Raw genomic sequence first — 21,597 nt, forward strand, 5'->3', positions numbered from 1 at the left:
GACGTGTGGTTTCAAGATGGACGACGGAAAGGCAGGGATGCTACCCCGGCTTGCCCGGAGTGAATGTGAGAGGTACTCGGTGCATTATGAGGTGCTAGTCTACGAACAGAACATTGTAGACTGGAAAAGATACAGAAATACAGCACTCGGGTCTCCTTTGCAAAAAATCGACATGTGGCAGCGAACAAGCCTGTGTATTTGGTTGTTTTAGTCAATGCCACGCAGGCATGAGACACAGATACACACCCACCCAGAGCCACAGTAGAGACAGATAACACACACCTGCAAAATACAGATTATATGCATCTTGTCATATAGCATGACAACACAGTTTGTGCATACGCTGGTATTAGAGCGCTCTTGCTCTGTGGTGCTCAGGGGTACGTGTGCCTGTATTAAAGCACTCTTGCTCTGTGGTGCTCTGGTGTACGTGTGGCTGTATTAAAGCGCTCTTGCTCTGTGGTGCTCTGGTGTACGTGTGGCTGTATTAAAGCGCTCTTGCTCTGTGGTGCTCCAGAGTACATGTGTCTGTATTAGAGCACTCTTGCTCTGTGGAGCTCTGGTGTACATGTGTCTGTATTAAAGCGCTCTTGCTCTGTGGTGCTCTGTGGTGCTCTGGGGTACGTTTGGCTGTATTAGAGCACTCTTGCTCTGTGGTGCTCTGGGGTACGTGTGGCTGTATTAGAGCACTCTTGCTCTGTGGTGCTCTGGGGTACGTGTGGCTGTATTAAAGCGCTCTTGCTCTGTGGTGCTCTGTGGTGCTCTGGGGTACGTGTGGCTGTATTAGAGTGCTCTGTGGTGCTCTGTGGTGCTCTGTGGTGCTCTGTGGTGCTCTGTGGTGCTCTGTGGTGCTCTGTGGTGCTCTGTGGTGCTCTGTGGTGCTCTGTGGTGCTCTGTGGTGCTTGTATTAGAGTCCTCTTGCTCTGTGGTGCTCTGGGGTACGCGTGGCTGTATTAAAGCGCTCTTGCTCTGTGGTGCTCTGGGGTACGCGTGGCTGTATTAGAGCACTCTTGCTCTGTGGTGCTCTGTGGTGCTCTGGGGTACGTGTGGCTGTATTAAAGCGCTCTTGCTCTGTGGTGCTCTGGTGTAGGTGTGGCTGTATTAAAGCGCTCTTGCTCTGTGGTGCTCTGGGGTACGCGTGGCTGTATTAAAGCGCTCTTGCTCTGTGGTGCTCTGGGGTACGCGTGGCTGTATTAAAGCGCTTTTGCTCTGTGGTGCTCTGGCAGCGGGAGCGGATCGGGGCCCAGCGTGCGCGGGAGAGGTGGGCGGCGGTCAGGCCACGCTGGGAACGCCGCTGTCACAATCCCCCTGGCCCAGCACGCACTTCCTCCTTCCCCCTGAGCCAATCGAATCACGCCTCGGGCCCTCTCTCCGACCTCGCGCTCGACGCAGAGCGCCGCGGGGCCCGGGTGGAAGCCAGCGGCCAAAATATCACGCTCCAACCAAGCGGCCAAAACAGGGCTTCTAATTCGAAGCTCATTTGGGTTTCAGCCACCCCTCTCAAAGTACGTCAATGCAATGTACATTTGTAGTTGCAATTGTTGATGTCTTTGTCTCCCTATGCACCGATTGTATTGTGTTATTGTGTTCATTAGGATAATAGAGCACTACTTTAGTGGACGAATCTGGGGAAAATCTCTCTCTTACACGCTTACTGGACGAGCCACATTCTGGACTTCGTGCCTACATTAGGGCTTCCAGTTTCCCTACTGCACTCTGTGAAATCAGAATCTCTGGCTCCAATTTGTACAAAATGGCGCCCGAAAAAGCTGCACTTCTACGGTTTCAAAACGCTTTTCACAAGCCCGTGGAAAAGTCTGTGGGTGACGACACAGGCCCGTGTCTCTGTCTTCAGTTAGAAGACAGGCGAGGAGTCGTTTTACGGATTCTCACGGGCTCTTATGCGGGGCCTTGACCTGTCCTCAGTTCCCCCTGATTAATCAGGAAATACCGATTATCTGACCCCCAAACGCTTTAGCCGTGCCCATTAGCGCTCGGCTAACATGCCCGGCATTCTCCCCGGATATCAGCTGTCAGATTCCCTGGATGTTCGGCTTAAGACGAGTCCTCCGCACTCCGGCCCGAACGGCGGCCATCGGAAAGAATCCATTTCCCCAATTCGACCGGAAAAATGCGGAGGAGAATGGCATTCCCGCTCGACGGACTGGAAACGCACACGCAGAGGGCGTATATGAACGGCCGCTGCTCGACCTGCCTCAGAGAACCCGGAGGGGGCCGTTTTTGAGAGAGCGCTAGCGGCGTTAGCTTCTCCAGCCGGGGGGGGTGGGACGGGTTGGAGAGCGACGTGACTAAGAGCTGGATATTCGGGGAGGTTTGGCTCGCCTCCTCCGCCCGGTTCTGGGAGCAGTGTGAACCTGGGGGGATTACGGGCGAAAGGTAGCCTCTCGCACTTCACCTCGTGTGCCAGGGGTGTCGAAAACCCCTGACCCGGGGGGGCACGGAGATATGTGCGGAGCCCCAACCCCTCCTCCTCCCCCCCCCCCCCCCAACTCCGACACCGTCCGCTCTCCCCCTCTCACGTACAGGGGGGGGGGGGGTGGTGGTGGTGGTGGTGGGGGGGGGTACGGAATCATAAACAGCGCGAGAGAATGCAAATCCGCCGCTGACTTTTTCCCTGTAATGTGATTTAACAGGGAGAAGTGGAAAGGGAACGGAGAGATGCACTTCTAATTACAGAGCCATCTGCCCGCTCCTGGAGCCCGTCCAACTCCACAGGCAGCTGGGCTTAAGAGAGGGGGATGGGGAGAACAGAGGAGGAGGGAGGGAGGGAGGGAGGGAGGGAGGGGGGTGGAGGAGGAGAGGAGGAGGAGGGGGAAGCAGGGTGAGAGAGGTTTCAATGTGGGAGGTGGCGGGGAGGGGGGGGGGGGGGATGGAGAAAAATAGAAGGACTGACCTAACCGAGATTGAGGGGAAAGAAATGAGAGCGACAGAATAAAGGTGGTGAGAGAAAAGGAGAAGGTGGTACAAGCAGACATGGAGCACACAGACGAGGGGGTGGGGGGAAGGTCCAAAGCCAGTATCTAAGTGAGGGGGGCAGGCTGTTTTTGGGAACAGTGCTCCAGAAGTCTCCGTGTTGCCACAAGCAGGCGTTAGGGGCGGCCAGGCGTTTTTTTTTTTTTCCGGGGCTTCTGGTAAATGCATAGGGCTGGAAACCGCTGCGGGGTCCGTGGGGAGCGTGACGCAACGCCCGGGAGACGACAGACCGCATACCGGGGCGGCGCAGCTGAAGGGAACATTTACACGGCCGGCCCTGGTCAAACAGAACCATGTGACCCGAGCTGAGAGAGGGGGAACGAGGAGTACCGGTAGTTCAAAACAAAGGGAAATTAAATTAAATAAATGAAGGATGTTGCCGCTGTTCCATTCTAAACATCAGTGGGAGGTACGCTTGCGAGACGAAGCGTTTTCGTAATGAAGCATTTAACTGCGAAGAAGAGGCTTCGCCGCCACACACACACACACACACACACACACACACACACACACACACACACTCACACACTCACACACTCACACACTCACACACTCACACACACACACACACACACACACACACACACACACACACACACACACACACACACACACAGCCCAACAAAGGGTTACAGCCAGAGTATATGTGCAATATTAACCCAGGGATTTCTGACGCATCCACTGCCTCAACGCACAGGTATACTGTGCGGATTAGAGGAAGCAAGCTGTGTGTGAGAGAGAGGGGGAGAGAAAGGGAGCGGGAGAGATGGAGAAAGAGAGTGAGAGGGAGGGAGAGAGAGAGATGGAGAGAGAGCGGGAGGGAGGATTGTGGAGGAAAAGAAGAGAGGGAATGAGAAGAGGGGGAAGTGTGAGTGGGGGAATGAGGGAGAAATGGGGGAAAGAGTGAGTGAATGAGGGAGAGAGAGAGAGAGAGAAAGTGAGTGAGGGGAATGAGGGAAAAGAGAGAGCGAGAGAGAGAGAAACAGGGGGGATGCTGGGAAGGGGATTTGCAGGAAGAGGTTAATGCCCATTACCCAGGCTATAGAGACAGAGGAGGAAGAGCAGTGGGGCGTTAGCCGCTCTTAATCTGGGCTCAGACACAGAGTGGTCTGGGACCACAGCGCTTCACAACTGGGTCACACTCCGAGGGGAGAGAGACCCTGGAGCATGAAGCAGGACACACTCACATATACCACAACCAGACCATAAACCAGACCATAAAACAGTCCAAGACAAACACAGAGCTAAACTAGCGATGGAAGACTTCCAAGAAGCTAAAAAATGAGTGCTAGCATACGCCATCAGTATCACTAACTCCATGATGTGAGCCAATCACTGTTTTGCTGTGGGAGAGCAACACCTTTTCATTGGCTAAAACATGCCAATGATTGCTAACTCATTGCAGGTCCACCCATCAGTGAATTTATTCGCTCCACCATAGCCAATAAAAACCAGCTGATGTGCTGTACATTGCTTTTTGGAACAAGGGAGCATCCACCAGATGACTAATGCCGCACTCTATGAAACGGAAATGGTGGGCCCTCTTGGCATCCTAGACAGTTCAGCCCAATTGATACTTTGTTGTATGGCCTTCTCGACAAGTTGCACAAAGTTTTGCATTTATACTTCGGCGAAGGTCTGTTATGAGGGCTCTGTTGCCTCTGCGGCAACAAGACACCAATACCCATTTAGCCTATCCATGACAAGGAGTTTCAGTGCTTAATCTAGCGGTCCAATCAACACTGTCTGACAAAGTAAGACTGCGTCTGTCACATAAAATTCTACAGGTACGCCACACTGAGAAAGTGACGCAAGACACTTCTTTCAGTTGAAATTTTTGATTCAGTCTAATATTTTTTGTCATACAACACTTGTTGCAAGGCTCTTGCAATATAAGAAGTATTATTCAGGCTTAAAGAAGCTAAAATGGCGGTTGAAGAAATTGGGGCACTTACAGAGGACGGCAGGCCAGGGGGAACTTTCCGGATCTTTTTTGGCTGGGTGTCTGTAAAGGGGGAAAAAAAATAACACTGCCATTAGATTATCATTTATCTGCTGTCCGCAGTGTGGCAATATACTCTTGTGCTAATCACTTAAAATAACCGGAGGTGTTTTTTACATTTTTTAAAAAGGTGATATTAGGGTACACCCAAAATTAACTGCATTGTAGTGCGCTCTCATCTCTGAATAACATGTCAACACTACAAGTGTGAAGCTGAAGTTATATTTTTGGAGATTTAACAGCATGGGTGTAAAACAGTGTTTTTAATAAATGAAACTTTCAACACAATGAATTTACATCAAGGGGGGGTTAGTTCAAACAAATACCCCTACAAAACCAGTCTGCTACATTCCATAGCATTCTTCAAATAATTACGTGCGGGAATCCTTAGCGCTGTCAAATTCCAGCAGTTATTTTTTACTAAAGAACCTTCTGTGCACAGTTGTTCTTCTGTGAATTTGGGACGGCCGGTTGCATTCGCACACATGCCCTCTGGAACAGAGGGAGCCAGACATCACCTCATTCAGCAGTCTGCTGGCCGGGGAGCGGACGGCCTCGTTCCAGAGACCGCTAACGCAGCGCTAACACAGCTGCCCCCAGCCCACCCCCCCACCTGCCCCCGCAGGAGTCCAACTGCCCGGAGGAGCAGAGGTGCAAAGATCCTGGCTCGGAAAGTACAACTCCTTTTGTTCAAACCGCTAAACATCGGAATTCTTCAGCCAGGAGGTTTGCCAATTAGCGAAATCGGACGGGTGGAAGAATAGCAGGACCTTGACTTTCTGACCCCTGGTCTTCCCACCTCTACAGAGGAGTCACTCGTGCAGACGTCCTCAACCCTGGTCCTGGAGGGCCACAGGTTCTTCCTGCCTTGTGCTCATACTCAGCGATCGACCAGCTGAAGCAGTTTATTTACACAGCTGAGTCGCATTGTCCGTCTCTTGTATCTAAACTGGTCGCCGACTAAGGAGAACAGGGAAAGCAGCAGGCCCCGTGGCTCTCCAGGACCAGGACTGAAGACCGCTAGAGGTCATTCCGATCGGGAATGACCAGTCTACTGAATCCCTCCCTCCCTGAGATACACTAAAGCTACTTGAGCTGTGCCCATGGGGAATAGATCCACGGGCTCACCGTGGATTTCAGCTTCAGCCACACAGGCCAGGCATCGGGGAAATCCCTAATAAATACCTTTATGTACCGCAACCGAGAGCTGCCCCAGGCCCCGCCCCCACCCGAACTGAGCTTACCCACGTTCCCCTCCGAGGGCCGCCTGCGGGGGTTGCTGGGATACGAGGGGTAGAACTGGGAGCCAGACTTGATGCCGGAGGGGGACATGGCATCTGGGCTGGGCATCGCCATGTCGCTGGGCAGGAAACCCGGCTGGGGAGAGGGGGGGGGGGGGGTGGAATAGGGCGGGGTCAATATGGAGAAAACACACGTACGCATACGCATGTTCAATATGGAGGAAAAACACTGAATGAAGTGTTCTCTGCTCTTACCTGAGCCCCAAAGGAGGAGTAAGGTACCCTTTCATTTTTACCTACAGGAAAAAACAAAACAAAAACAGAACCAGGTCAGGCGGTGACCACTAAAACTAGGGTGTCCGTTCCACTGATAACAGCAACAGAACAGACAGTAGTACAACAATGACTGGATTGGATTGGTTTCATTATGATGAATACTTCCAAGCAAATCCAGTGAAGAATAATGAACACAGACTGATTTTTCCACCCACGGAAAAGGACTGGTCTTGGAAGGAGGAGGCGTCCTCCGCCGTAAGGCGATCTAGGTTTTCCCGTTGACAAACTGCCTTTGTATTTAATAAGGGGCATTTATAACTTGCGCCATGGGGCCGTCGTGGCAGCTCGAGAGGAATCTGACACATTGCATTTTTGATGAATCTTTAAATGTCTTGTTCCCCCCGCATTTCATCCAGTTGGGTTAAGTAGTGCGAGCATATGGACTTCTGCCTATTGTATGTGTTACATTTATGGAGTGAGAGGAAATCAATGACAAATTGCCACATTATAAATGGCACAGAGGTAATTAAAGTGCCCCCCTCCCTGCCTGCTGAGCTGGGGGGACGCTGCAGGCCAGAGCCCCCCCCCCCCAGGGAGAGTTTGTGCTCCAGTGCCCTTAACCTCCCCCCTCCTCCCCCCCTCCTCCCAATATCATGGGCTGCTGAGCCTCAGGAGCTCCTGGCACTCGCTCGCTCACTCCAGCTCACCGAGGTTTTAACCCAACCCTCTCAGCCTCTATAACCCAGCACTCCCTCTCAGCCTCTATAACCCAGCACTCCATCCCTCTCACTATAACCCAAACCTCTTAGCCTCTATAACCCAGCACTCCCTCTCTCACTATAACCCAACCCTCTCAGCCTCTATAACCCAACACTCCATCTCTCACTATAACCCAGCACTCCATCCCTCTCACTATAACCCAACCCTCTCAGCCTCTATAACCCAACACTCCATCTCTCACTATAACCCAGCACTCCATCTCTCACTACAACCCAAACCTCTCGCTTGCTCTCTCAAGCTCACCAAGGTTTTGACCCAACTCTCGGAGCCTCTGTAACCCGGCACTCCATCTCTCTCAATATAAACCAAACCTCTCGCCCTTTCACAATAACCGAACACTCAAGCTCCCTCCCTATAACCCGACACTCACTCCAGCCCACCATGGGTATAACACACGTTAATCCTGATCTTCGGTTCTAGAAGGACAGACCCGAAATAAAAAAAGAAAAAATAAGAAGCCCATCGAATGTCACCCTTTAACCTGCCCCGGTTTCCGGAGTTACCATTGTAGCTTACCTACAATCCCTGAGGTGAGGAAGGGGGAAGAGGCCAGCTCCTGATGCTCACCGTAGTGAGAGCCCTCCCCATAGCCCTGCGGAGGGAGAGAGAAGAGGTGAGGACCCACACTGCACCTCACCAATGCTTTCAATTCAGCCACATCATCACCAGTCAAACACACCCAGCACTTTAAACTACATTACCCATGATGCACTTAATTCACTCCTGGGCATAGGCCATGGGTGCACAACTCCGGTCCTTAAGGGACTGGCAGCGTGCTGGTTGTTCCAACCCATTACAGTAGTTTTATTCTGTCACAGCTCTATAAACCGTGCTGGTTCGCTCGTGTACTTCAGCACAGTAAAGTCTTCAGGATACACGTGCAGTCTGCGGCCGCTGCAACTGGGGCTCGTACAAATGTCAGATCGAGATACGGCCGAGGTAATTATTAATAATTGAGCAAAAGTTGGCACGAAATCCTGAAACGGATCGGCCCTCGCTGTAACCCCCGGCCCGTCCATCCCACGCGCTGAGTAATGCGAAGGCGTGAGGCAGTACCGCCGCACTGCGAGCCAAGGTCACACGTTTCAGCACGAGTCCCCATTCGTCCCCTCTGTCAGAGGCACGAAACGTTCAGCCCATTGCACCAATACACCGGTGGCTCTTTGAGCGCACGCAGCGCGCAGGTGGATCTCGCCAACCCGTTTGCCCGATTTTTTGGCGGAGTTTCGTACCCGTGCCTGATTGAAGGAGGGGCTGTTCTGCTCGCCGGGACCCCACGATCCAGACCCGCTGCGCTCGTCCAAACCTGCAACACACACACACACACACAAGGAGAACTGCCATCAGCGCACAGAACAAACAGCCCAGGAACAGCACGGAACGAAAGAGGGCAAAGACTCAAATAGACATTTCAGATATTCAGTCTGGGTCGGCATAGCAACGGACATTCGCACTGATCAATAGAGGTTACTCGCCTAACACTGAACTGAACACCGGGGAGGGTATTTCACTAAGCAGGATTACAAAGCTAGATAGATGGATAAGTTGCGCCAAGTGGAACCCGGAATAGCTCTTCCCAGAAACCTCAGTCCATGTTCCAGATTTGGGAGGGCTCCAGGTTTAACTCAGTGCGGTTATCCAACCAACAGAGTAATCCTGCATTGTGAGACAGGGCCCAGAACCTGAATGCTCCTGTGTCTTTCAAAGGGCCCGGTCCTTGCCAGTTCCCGCCCGGTTTACTAACCAGGGTAAGGGAAAGGGTCACGCAAGGCTGGCCACAGGACATCCCCACGACGAGATGCTAATTTACGGCACAACGGCCCACAAAGGTGTGTAAACCGCGAAAGAACAGCAAGGTCCCCACAAAGGTGTGTAAACTGGGGAATGGCAGCAAGGACGCATATCAATTTAAGCAGCCTTATGTTCACGGCGGTGTTTTAGATGGATCCTTCACCGAGAGAAAAAAAAAAAAAAAGAGAGTCTATTTTGCAATGAGGCTTCCACACATCAAAGTCATCATTTCCATTTCATATTACGCCCATCCATCATTTACATAGATACCATAAAAGCCGTAAAGAGGCTAGCTAATGAGCAGAAAGGCAGTTGTTTGCAGGAGGAATGGGGACAGGATGCATTTTTTAAGGTAGATACCGGGGGGGGGGTGTTGTTGCTCTGCTGAGCAGACAAAAACGAGAACGAGGGAAAAAAAACAAAGTTGACTGTAGCATTGCAGTACTGCGAAGTGCGCTAGTCTCGGAGTTGAAAGGAACTTTTTCGCAGCTATGGCACGGCAGACTCTGCGCACGTTCCCACCGCTGGAGAACAGGGAGTGTGTGCGGTCGAGACGAACAGGACGCCGAGTTCTGGTGTGAGTGCACCCTCCTTTCGACCGCCCCCCCCCCCCCCCCCCCCGCCCCTGTTCCTGGTTCTGTTCCTACCACTCGACCGCGTTGGGAAATGTACACCCATCCGCTCACACGCATGTACATTTAGACCTGTACTTGTGTGTGTGTGTGTGTGTGTGGGTGTGTGTGTGTGTGTTTGTACGAACGGAAACTCAAACCTGTATGTTCGGTTCTCGAGCTCAAGAGACTGCCAGAAAAAGAGGCAGAAAACATTTTAAAGATCGGCGAAGCAGAAATTTCTAATAACCCCTCTCCCCTCCCCGTCTCGTTTTAGCACTGCCGCCACTCTCTGGAGAGAAGAGGCTTAATTGCATACTGATTTGCATAATTGTGCATATTAATGTGGCTACCTTATGAATATTCATATTTTCCTTTGATTTTGTTGTCTAATTAAAAAAAGAGGGAGGAGGGGGTTGGTGGAGGAGAAGGGGGGGGGGGGAGCTCAGCAAGATCAGCAACTGCGGAGAGGGGTGGGGGGGTGGGGGGGGGGGGTGGATGAGTGATGAGTGTAACAGAGCGGTGCGTGCTCCTACATACGCCATGACAGCGGTGATCTATGGAGCTGGTACCGGCGCGGTGTGAAGGAGGAGAGCGCTAGCCTCCGTTTCTCCCCAACCTCAGAGCCCCCCCCTCCCCCGCCGAAATTCACACCGTCGAAGAAACACCGCGCCAGTCAGCTGCCAGGCGCACGTCGACGTTGGAGCCGAAACAACAAAATGTAAAAAAAAATAAAAAATACACGGTGACAATGTACGAATGATTCAATCTTTACCACACCTGCTGCGGATTTTGAGTATAAGGCACAGGAAAGACTGCTGTTGTATTGGCAGCGTACAACGGCGAGGATAAATCGGTTCTAAATGCTAAAAAGGCATCATCACCAAAAAAAAAAATACTAAAATATACAGCCTGGTAGCCATTTCCAAGATTTCTTGCCAACATACGCAATTAGACCCATATTGACTCATTTAGAACCGGTCATTTTGACATGAAAACGCATTTTAAAAATGCATCCCAAATTCAAATCGGCGTGGAATTAGACACGCGCAGCTCTTTCAAAAGGAAATTAATGCAGTGACTACATTGTTTACCACACTTGCGCGGAGTAATTAACTCAGAGGCAATTAGAAGCGAGGCGAACGAGCTGCTGAAAAGCAGCAGATACCATAGAGTTCCTCCTGAACTAGACGTACAGGAAACCTGCAGGTAGCGAGCACCCAGGATATCAACCGCCCTTGTAAGGGTGGGGAAGAGGGACAAAGTAGGAAGGACACAAGAGGGACAGGGGAAACTTCCACAAATCAAATGGGGCCAATGTAGACAATAAAACACCGCATTGAGAGAAATAAAGTGCGTGTGGGGGAGGGAGGGGGTTGGGGGGGGGGGGTGTTGAAGAAAAAGGGGACAGTGACATTTAATTGTGCATATTAATTACTTTTTCCACATACATATTCATAAGGATTTTCAATTTACATTCCTAATTAAAACACATCTAATATGATGAGTAGACGCTTGCTGTAGAATACATGAGGCCCCGCCTGATCCGTGGAGGTGGGAAAAGAGGGGGAAAGAAAAAAAAGAAAAGAAAATGTAACACAGACCGTGAACACCCACCCCCCTGTGAAATCTGGTGAATGGTATGAAATTCAATTTTTACCCGAATTCTGACCACAACATGATAATCTTTGTGTCCACTGGTAACATTAGACCTACCCCCCCCCCCCCCCCAGACCATCTGGATTGGAGGTAGAGGCACACCTCGCCCTCATTATCCACGCTATTTCAACGGAAACATTTTTTCCCCAAACTACCAAGTTCGGCAAAACAGAACGAAGTGCTGTAAAACAAATCGACAATTAAAAGGACATGACAAAACGGCTTCGTACTAGTTTTTAAAATCTTCGGCGCCATTACTGCAAAGAGAAGCCTCAAACAACCTTAGCAGCTCAGCATAAACTAGAACTTTGTTGGGACACTTCTGAAGAGCAGTGAGCATCAGACCAGAGTGATGTGGTCACCGCGCCCGCCTCTATGGTTTTCAACGGAACGCTAGCGAGCGAGAATTTTGAAATTAACCGAAACCTACCGTTGCCAACTCTTGGCGAGCGCCAGCTTCTCCCGCCTGGTGCTCAACATGACAATACACCACCGCAACATTAGCCAATTGGGTGAGAATGCGACAACTGCCATCGAGACTAAACGGTTAGCGGATTTAAACCGCGTAGGAATCTTTGGGGGAATACAACAGCCCTGGCTGTGGCAGAGACCTCTGGCTTTGAGAAGAGGCTAAACGAGAAGTCTCTTCGTGTCACAGGCCGGGACAGGCCGAGAGCAAAAACACTTATACGAGGAGAGGGGGTGCCGGGGTTAAGCCGATGTCACGCATTAATAACTCGCAGTTCAGACGAAATGTTTCCGTGCCAGTTACTTTCAGCAAAAATGCAGTCGGTGAAAGAGGCATCTGTGGTAAAAATCCTCACACAAATTCTTACACAAGTCATTATTGCATGGGAAACTAAGCAACAGACACACACACATGCATCGAAGTTGCTTTTTATAGTAAAAGCCATACTGGGTAAAAAAAACAAAAACAAAAACTAACTAATAATCGGGCGTGCTAATAAGGATAAAAAGCATAACATACATTCCCCCAAACCCCAAACTCAGGGGTGCACACCTCCAGTCCTGGAGAGACTGCTAGTTTCTGGTGCAACCAATTACTCCCGACGATTCGCTGCGATATCTGGGATCGTATTAAAAATGCTTTCGCTCAGGATCCGTATGCAGTGTCCAGCTGTAGCCTGTGGCTTCACCACACACATCAGAGCAGATACACGACCTGGGTTATACAAATAATCAAGAGCGGGAGCTGGCGGGACATCCCACAGCATCCCAGGGGCCCGCGCTGTGCACCCCTGCACTTTATGTCAGACTCTGGTCAAGTTTCAGTGGGGTCCGTAAGTATTTGGACAGAGACTCTTTTTTGTTATTTTCGCTCGGTACTCCAGCAAACAGTTGAAATGGTGATTTGTTCTATGTGGTTAAAGTGCTTTCAGCTTTCATTTATTCAGCTGAAAGTTTTAACATACATATTGGGTGAACCATGTAGGAATTTGTCTCTTTTTTTAAACATATGTTCCCCACAAAACAATCTTTTAGGGGACCAAAAGAAATTGGACAAATTGACAAACTGAAATAATCATATTCAATATACTATACTGCATAGTGGGGTAAAGGCACATAAGGCAACATATCACCCATCACTCACTCTTGCCCCTCTAAAGATGGCCGCTTAACCACGGTCTCCTGAAATTACCAACCCCTGGAAAAGCCGCCCGGCGACAGATTTCCAGCCCCAGCTAAAACAATGCAATTTCACGGGGACCCTTCACACTAAACCGGTTCCAGACAAGTGATTGATTGATGGTGATTAACCAATCAGAGCTCATTACACGCCAGTGCCTTCACTTGACACATAGGGACTTGACATTTAAAACTCAATCAAAACATTATTTTTTCTCTTTTTCTTTTTTCAAAATCAATGAGAAAAGCAAGCAAAAAAAACATATGAACTGAGAAGAAAGTACTTGGAAGTTTAAGTATAACCAGCCTTATATTCATCCATCTAGAAGCTATGGAACTTCCACCAGCAGAGAAATCTCAGCTTCCTTCCGCCGCCGCCGGCTTTGAAGTCCGCCGGTCACGTGTGCGTTTGCCTGGACACGTGCGGGGCGAACAGGAACTCCGTTTCGCCCGCCGCGACACGCACGCACGCTACGCACCTCGACCTTGCGCGCCCGAGCGGCACTTAACTCTCGAAAGAAACGTCGACGTTTCTAATCCGCTCGCACGCCACACCGACAGAGCTCCGCTGCTGCGTTTTCTGGCCCGCGGAACTCCGAAACGGATACGAATTCAGACGCGCCCACATTCCATCCAGTTTAACAGAATCCAGCTTGGCTCACCAAGCGTAAACCATCCACGTCTTTGAGAAGGGATTGGGGGGGGGGGGGGGGGGGGGGGGGTCTATTTACCCGTTCCTGTGATGGAGAACAGCCTTTTTTTTTTTTTTGTAATAGAATGAGTAACAATGCGATCTGCATAAGTAATTCGCTTCAATAGACAAGAGGGGAAGAGATGAGTCAATCATTCTTCACTCGGCGCGGCGGTTAGAATAGCCTGAAGTAGTTTAGAGAACCACAAAAGGATCTGAAATTAGCTTGTGTTCCCAAAACAAAAGAGATGCTCTTCAACACAAACGCCTACAACAGTAAAGGTAATGAACTGCATATTTCATTTCAGACATCCATTATCCTGAAATTATTCTGCAGATTACGTTTTTCAACGGAGGGAGTGTAGGAACCCATCCCCGAGGATGCGTTTTATAAAAGCATGTCTGCGTACATGCATACATACATACATAATAGCGGTAAAAAAAAACATTACAAATCTTTAATGTTATGATACAAGTACATTAGATAGAAGAAACACTGGGTAAGGTGTGTTGAATAGCTACAAATATTGAAGAAAAGGCTGTGTGAGCCACACTCTAAGTAACACTCTAACTTGGTTTCATCTGAAACCCTTGCAGAGCTCTCCCGATACAACACCACCTGCTATAAAAAACAAACCAAAAATCCATCCATTTTCAGTTGCTTTTTTCATATTCGGTTTCTCGACATTTCCTCATTTAAAAAAATCAGTTCCCAAAGACCGTGAGCTGGCATGCGATAACCGAGCTACACCCACATTTTCTGGGCAAAAAGGGGGTGAAACGCGGTCTAGACGTCCTGGTGAAAACCCAGCAACATTTGGCTGAAAGGTTAAAGTAATCATCAGACCAAATACATATTTGTTGGGGATTCAAATACCTTCCTACGCTTTTCTGAGCTTGTTCGGTGTATAGGAACCGACGACCACCGTCTGGTCCTCCCGGCAGCCTAATTGTACCAGGCGAGACCAACAGAAAGTATTTGAATCCGAAACAAAAGGATTGTCTTTGCCCAGGCCTGGCAGACAGGCTATACCTGGGCAAAACCTGAGCTATGTTGGGGTTCACAGGTCACTTTACGCACCCTTCAGCCTAGATTACCACCCCTCCAGACGATGGAGATTCTGGCTCTCTCTCACGGGGGGGGGGGGGGGAGACGACGGACGGTCACCCACAGGTGTTCCCTCCTTAACCTCCCCACCCCCTTACCCGCGTCTTTAAACACGGTCGCAACTCAGCGAGTGCGCAGAGCGCACGAGAAACCGCGGCGTCCCGCCAGACGTGAAATAACCGCTCTACATCATCCTCCAGTCCTCCGCGCCAGAGAGAGAACTTTCCCAAAGTCCGAGGAGAAGAGAGGAGACCGTGCCCTTCCCCGGGAAGGTTATCTTTCACTACGGCGCTCAAACAAGGTCAGGGTTTTTATAAAAATAAAGCTCCGGACTCTTCGCTAGGAGTGAACAACTGCTCAGATTCGGAGAGGGAGAGGGGGGGAGAGAACCGCCGGTTTGCCTTGCCGAGGCGGTCTTTCTGAGCGATAATTACTCAGGTGATCAGAATGCGACACTGATCAGGAAGAGACCCTGTGGCTGGGCCGTTAAGCCCCCTGGGTCAGGGAGGGAGGGAGGGGGAGAGGGGAGAGGGGAGAGGGAGGAGGGAGGAGGGGGGGGAATGAGAGAGAGAGGGGGGGGATGAGAGAGGGAATAAGAGAGAAAGGGAATGAGAGAGGGGGAATAGAGAGCAAGAGAGAAAGGGAAGGAGAGGAGAAATGAGAGAGGGAATAAGAGAGAAAGGAATGAGAGAGGAATAAGAGAGCGAGAGAGGGGGAATAAGAGAGTGAGAGAGGGGAATGAGAGAGTGAGAGAGGGGGAATGAGAGAGTGAGAGAGGGGAATGAAGTGAACGAGAGAGGGACGGAATAAGAGGTGAACGAGAGAGGGACGGAATAAGAGTGAACGAGAGGAGGAGAGGGGATGAGAGAGCGAGGAGGGGGGGAATGAGAGAGCGAGAGAGGGGGGGAATGAGAGAGAGCGAGAGAGGGGGGGATGAAGAGAGCGAGAGAGAGAGGGGGGAATGAGAGAGCGAGAGGGGAAATGAGAGAGAGCGAGAGGGAGGGAATGAGAGAGACAGAAGAGGAGGGGGGAGAGAGAGCGAGAGGGAGGGAATGAGAGAGACAGAAGAGGAGGGGGGGGGGGGCGTCACAGCGTTCCCCTGCCAAGTGCGTGAGTCAGGACCCAGTCGCCGCTGCTCTGAGCTCCACGAACAGCCCAAGTCTATAATTACACAGAGGTACAGATACCGCGCGGCAAGTCACAGTCTGAGTCACTGCCCGCGGGGCACCGGCAGAGACGCGCGTAATAAACCTGGGGAAGACGGGACAGACACGCGGGAATTAAAGAGCGCAGCGCGCCGGGGTGCGTGTCAGCGTCGCCTCTCCCGGCCGTAAAACACGGGCTGGAGGTGTCTGATTCACTGGGTTCACACGCGGGACGGAGGTATAAACCACCGAGAGACAGATGTGGCCAGGAGAAATGAAATGGGTCCGGAACGGTACAGAAACTTCGTGGAAGCTCCTCCTCTTCCCCTACAGTACTGACCTCAGCTGAGACGCATCGCACAGAAATCTCACTTTCAGGCTTTCGGTAAATGAAACTGTGTGGGTGGGGGGTGGGAAAAGAGGTTACAGGTTACTGTGGGGGGGGGTTACGGTTAGACCCGCTATAATAATAGAAATAAAAAAAGAAAAAAGAAAAAACACAGGATAAAGAGAGGAAGTCGATTAATTCGTGCCGACCTTTAACCGCCAAGAAAACACCGCTCGGAAGTGTGGAACAAAGTGAAATTTAATTGCATTTCAATTTTAAGAGGGCAAAAAAAAAAACCAAAAAAAAAACCCTCCGACACGCAAAAAGAACACGTGAGCAACGTCTCGGCGTGAAACCCGAGCTTCCGCCAACAATGGAGGTCCGGGAGCGTGCGCCCGCGTGCGGGACCCCAGCTGCCGGGTAAGGTTAGCCTCTTTGTCTGCGGCACCGAGAAGGCTCCAGTGTCCCCGCTGCAGGACCAGCAGTCAGATGTCGGGGTGGGGGGGGTCGGGAGAAGGGGGGGGGGGGGGGGGGGGGGGGGGGGAGTAACCGTCTTCCTTTGTAAGGACCATCCCCAACTCCCACTTCAGCCAATCGGTAGCTTATGTTTAAGAAAGAAAGACAACAAAAAAAAAAAGACGAAGTACCTTTTAAAAAGGGGGCCTGTGTGTACCTGGGCTAGCTGGCAAGTTCGAAACCCTCTCATCTCTCAGCGTGAGAGAGGGGAGCGACGCGTTCCTGATTGTTCTCCTGAAAGAGGTCCCTCAAAAAACCGGGGACGGGTGGGTGGGGGTGTTAAGGTGAGAAAGGAGCAGGTGATGACAGCCTCAGAAGAAGGTGGTGGAGGTGGGGGTGGTGATGGGGGTGATGGGGGTAATGAGGGGGGGGGGGTGGGTTTCCCAGGCCTGGTCCTGACGCCCGCCCCCCTGCCCCCCCCCCGGCCCACAGAGGGGCGGCAGCAGCTGCAGAGGTGAGCAGGGGGACGCCTGGAGGACCCCGTTCTCCCCCCTCCCTCCCTCCTCCTCCGTCCCGCAGACAGGGCTCCCCGCTTCGGGCCGGGGGAGGGGGGGGGGCTTTGTTTCGCCCCTTTGAGGCCATTTCCTGAGGGTCAGCAGAAGGGGGGGGGGGGGGAGCGGAGCTGTGTGTTGGGGGAGGAGTGTTTAGCACTTTAGGGGTGGGGGAATCGTTTAAAGTCCATAAGCCATTTTCAGCCTTTGTTCCCTCTTTGGGGTGGGTTCTCTCACTCTGGGGGTGGGAGGGGGGGGGGGGGGGAGCAGCTATGAGAAAGTCTCTATTTCACCAGGGAGGAAAATTGAGGGGGGGGGGGGCACAAAGGGGTAGAAAGCTCACATACTCAGTCCTACCTCTGTAACCTCCATTTTAGAGACTAGTTTGGAAGTAACAAAAGTTCTAAAAACTCCCTTGCTGTATTCTCACACACACACACACACACACACACACACACTGGCTGTTTCATGCTCACACAAGTGAACCTCTCTTTCCAAGAGATATAAATCACACACTGACAGCAAAAAAACAAGGTTTCGGAAAAAAATTAAGTAAAGATCATAAATCAATGCTTAAACTTTAAAGACAATACTAACCAGAAATTCAACAGGGACCTAAGATTAAGATTTGAACGGTAACAATTAGGTTTTTTTTTCAACTGAAGCCCTAGCCGAGTGAACCAGCTTGGGCCGGTGCCTCTCCGTTTTACAGGAGGCTGAGAAAAGTTACAAAACACAACTATTTTTCTGCCATAAACATAAGACACGGCTTACACCTTGTAAAACAACTTTGTCCAATATTATTTTTTAAGAGAAACAAATTTCATACCCGGTACAGCACAGCTTTGGCACTGCGCAACAAGTATTTTGGAACAAAGCACGTCTTGACATTACTGGACAAGTGACCTGAAAAAATGAACTTCCTTATCTGGCTCCCACGATCCAAGAAGTACGCAAGGTTTTAAAAACCCTGCGAGCTACAGTAGTGTGTTAGGACCATTTTCAGAAGCAAGGATTTAGAATGACTTGACTGCTCTCATCAATATAAAATCCAGATGATTGAAATTTACACTTTTGTTTGAACCTTTCACTGCCAAGATGGCAAAAAAGAAAGGTCAAAAGTCATTAAAAAAATTTTGTTTAAAGATTTAAAAAAAGTCACGTTCACATTCACAATGGCTGAATTATCAGTGAGAAATCTCACCACGGTGTAAGCCATGTTCACAATGGCCGAATTCTCGGCGAGAAATCCGATACGAGAGTCAGCCAGCGGCAGCCTACACAGGGCAGCACACCCGTACCTGACTGCAGAGATTCCGGCAGACCGTCCAGGCGTAGCCTGACGCGACGTCGTGTTCGGCAACTGAAGGCACGTTCGGTCACGCTTCATTAAGCATTATAAACATCTGCCCGAGTCGCAGCCCGCGAACGTCAATAGCGTGTAGCGGACCGTTATGGACAGCGGCTCGACAACGTCTCAGCAGAAGCGCAGATGACACACTGCGCACAGCGTACACACCCCGCTCGTAGCTGACACACAGCGCACAGCGTACACACCGCTCATATGTCACACGCCGCTCCAAACGCACCGTATTAGCGGCAAAACATCCTTACGGTTCGACCTATCTGGCGACCGCCAATCTATGCCCTGGACAATATCTTAGAGCGAACCAAAGGTCCGCCCCCCCACCCCACCCCTCCGTATGACGGACGAAAACAACGAGCGTTCCCATAAAATCCGTCAAAAGTTGCGACATAACGACCGGGGCGGCGAGGCCTTCCCTATCATTTCCCATCTTCGCCTGAGGTAATCGACACCAGCCCTGGCGTTAGTCTCGTTAAACCTTCAGCGGGGAACTCGAGTCCCCACCGCCGGGTCCCTCCCTCCGTAACACCCCCCCCCCTCGCCGCCCCGCACCCTTCTTTTCGGAACAGAATTCCAGAGTTCCAGTCAGTGTGATGCAATGCAGCCCCATACAGAATGTTCAAAGGCACTGTGAGCGCCTCCAGCCTTCGCTGGGCTACACCATCTTGGAAGCATAAAAAGTGTGTGTGTGCGTGCGAGCGTGTGTGTGTGTGTGTGTGTGTGCGTGTTGGGGGGGGGGGGCGCACACAGCCTGCCCCGGACTTCAGTGCGCACAGGGAGGGTGAAGGCATGATCAAAGCCAGCGGAACTGCAAAGCATTCTGGGCCGGGCGCTGAGAAACACCACGCAGCGAGCGGAGGATGGAAAACAAGCCAGCCGCGAGGAGGAGGAGGAGGAGGGGAGGGGAGGGGGGTCCACACAACAATTTCACAACCCACTTTTACAGCCTTTCCCTTTGTTTAGAGGCGCACAGCTCAGAAAGGGGTCACGACAAACAATGAATAAGGAACATTGGGTGTTTGTGAATAAAAGGACAAAAGTTTTGTAATGGAAAAAAAAAAAAAAAAAAACTAAACAAGGCGAGACATGTGACGCAGGCCGTGGAGTGGCCCTGTGTGGGACTGGAGGTTCGATCCCAGCCGTGGACCTTCTCTGTGGGGCTGGAGGTTGTGGCCCAGCCGTGGACCTTCTCTGTGGGGCTGGAGGTTCGGTCCCAGCCGCGCCACTTTTCTGCGCTCCGTCAGCGTGGAACGGGGCGTTTCGCATCGCAGCCGTGCCGTTAAACAAGTCCGCACGACGGCCCACATGCGGCCCACGCCAGCACAGGGTCGGAGGCGGCCCTCTTCAACCACCATCAAAGTGATCGAAAGCAGAAGTGGGCAGGTCCCCGTTTCAACACTTAAAACAACAAAAAAAATAGCCGAGAAGGAAAACAGGACAGAGAGGGCTGGGGGGCATATCGCAACGCAGAGTTGGGGAGTAGGCTGGATACGCTCGGAGTAAAACCCGGAAGCCTTCAAAAAACCGGAACATGGACTGATATAAAAACGGCTGTTCCGGGTTTTACTTGGCGGACTTATCCAGCTAACTCTGTAAAACCTGCTTTGTGATATACCCGCCGATACTAAAACTGTGGAATGGGGAAGGAGATGCACTGAAAAACCCTGGAGAGAAAAAAAAAAATGAAAAGAAAAAAAAAGCACAATCAGAGGATGCCTACCTGACCCTCCGAACTGACTGCTGGCGAGTGTTGTTGGTCTGTTCTTCCCATTGGCCACAGGTGGTGCGAACATCTACAGGACACAGGAAGAGGACAACACAAGCCTGTTAGCAGACACGCCAACACACCCCGCAGAGAGTCGGACAGTTTATTTTTCTCCCAACGCCGCATTCCGATTGGTCGGTTAGGGGAGGAACAACAACAAATAGACATTCCTGCTCAATCTGCAGTTGCTAGGCAGACGTCAGGGGATCGGGACCGTGGGTAGGTTCTGACGCGGCGCGAGAACGCGTATCCACCGAAAAACTGCTTCACGACAGCCCTGCTCAGTCCTCGGTGCCAGGAGAGTGATTAGAACAGACGAGTTACACAGACCAGTTAAACCTCAGTATTCAGGGTTTCCTCCAGGTACGCACTGGCCCTCCGCTGAATTCAAGAGCACCTCCACAAAACAGAGAAAACCCTTCACACCAAAATAACCCTTTTCGGCCTTTGAGCGTTGCTTGTCGGTTATCAGTCTCTTCTCCATCTTGTATCTTTTGAATGCTGAATTGCTTAGGTGCGGGTACAGTCTGTCCACGCATACATATTGGTCATGCATTTGAGTCCCCGTGTTTTTGTAGTGTTTTTAACTGCCTGGCCAGGCTCTACAGATGGAAACTAGCCTGTCTGGCTAACCCAGTCACATTTACAATTATATCATCAAAGCCTATTGTCCCTATTAAATAAACTAATAAAATAAAATGCTCTCCCTGGACAGGGTAAAAAAAAAAAGAAGAAAAAAAAGGCACAGTGGTGCCATTTAACAAAACTGGCATGTGCCGTGAATGAACTGAATGAATTTTATGATATTTTTGTGTCATACCACCTTAAGAGGTCTATCGCAAATGGGATTACATTACATATTACACAGATTATAACATATGAAACAGATGCCCTGGTCACATAGCATAACAATATAAACTGAAAACAATTAGCATAATACCATGCATCCGCTTTGTCTATGATTCATCTAGAAAATCCACAAAAACAAAGGTTTCCTCAAAAAGTCCTTTCACCATTTCCGTCCTGCAACCATGTTCATCAGGTCTGATGTAGGAGGCTATACCATGTGAATACCATAGCTATACACTGGCAGGCCTTAAGGTTCCAGTGCAATAACTCAGCTCTCAGTAATTACTGAGTAAACACTTTTGGGGTATCAAATATACAGGCAGATTTAATACTTGTG

General features: G+C 50.7%; 1 protein-coding gene across 6 annotated transcripts in view; it reads right to left on the reverse strand.

The window, feature by feature from the left end:
* tcf3b (transcription factor 3b) overlaps positions 1-21,597 on the reverse strand; it is a 47,833-nt gene that overhangs the window by 12,564 nt on the left and 13,672 nt on the right. For all 6 annotated transcript variants that reach the window (XM_061238450.1, XM_061238445.1, XM_061238449.1 and 3 more), the window contains 6 exons: positions 20,367-20,439; positions 8,526-8,599; positions 7,810-7,885; positions 6,493-6,533; positions 6,241-6,373; positions 4,950-4,999 (listed from right to left, as the gene is read on the reverse strand). In XM_061238450.1, the coding sequence (XP_061094434.1) occupies positions 4,950-4,999; positions 6,241-6,373; positions 6,493-6,533; positions 7,810-7,885; positions 8,526-8,599; positions 20,367-20,439 (447 nt within the window). The remainder of the gene's footprint in view (positions 1-4,949; positions 5,000-6,240; positions 6,374-6,492; positions 6,534-7,809; positions 7,886-8,525; positions 8,600-20,366; positions 20,440-21,597) is intronic.

Source organism: Conger conger, chromosome 4, assembly GCF_963514075.1.
Source record: "Conger conger chromosome 4, fConCon1.1, whole genome shotgun sequence".
In the NCBI taxonomy this organism is placed as follows: Eukaryota; Metazoa; Chordata; class Actinopteri; order Anguilliformes; family Congridae; genus Conger; species Conger conger.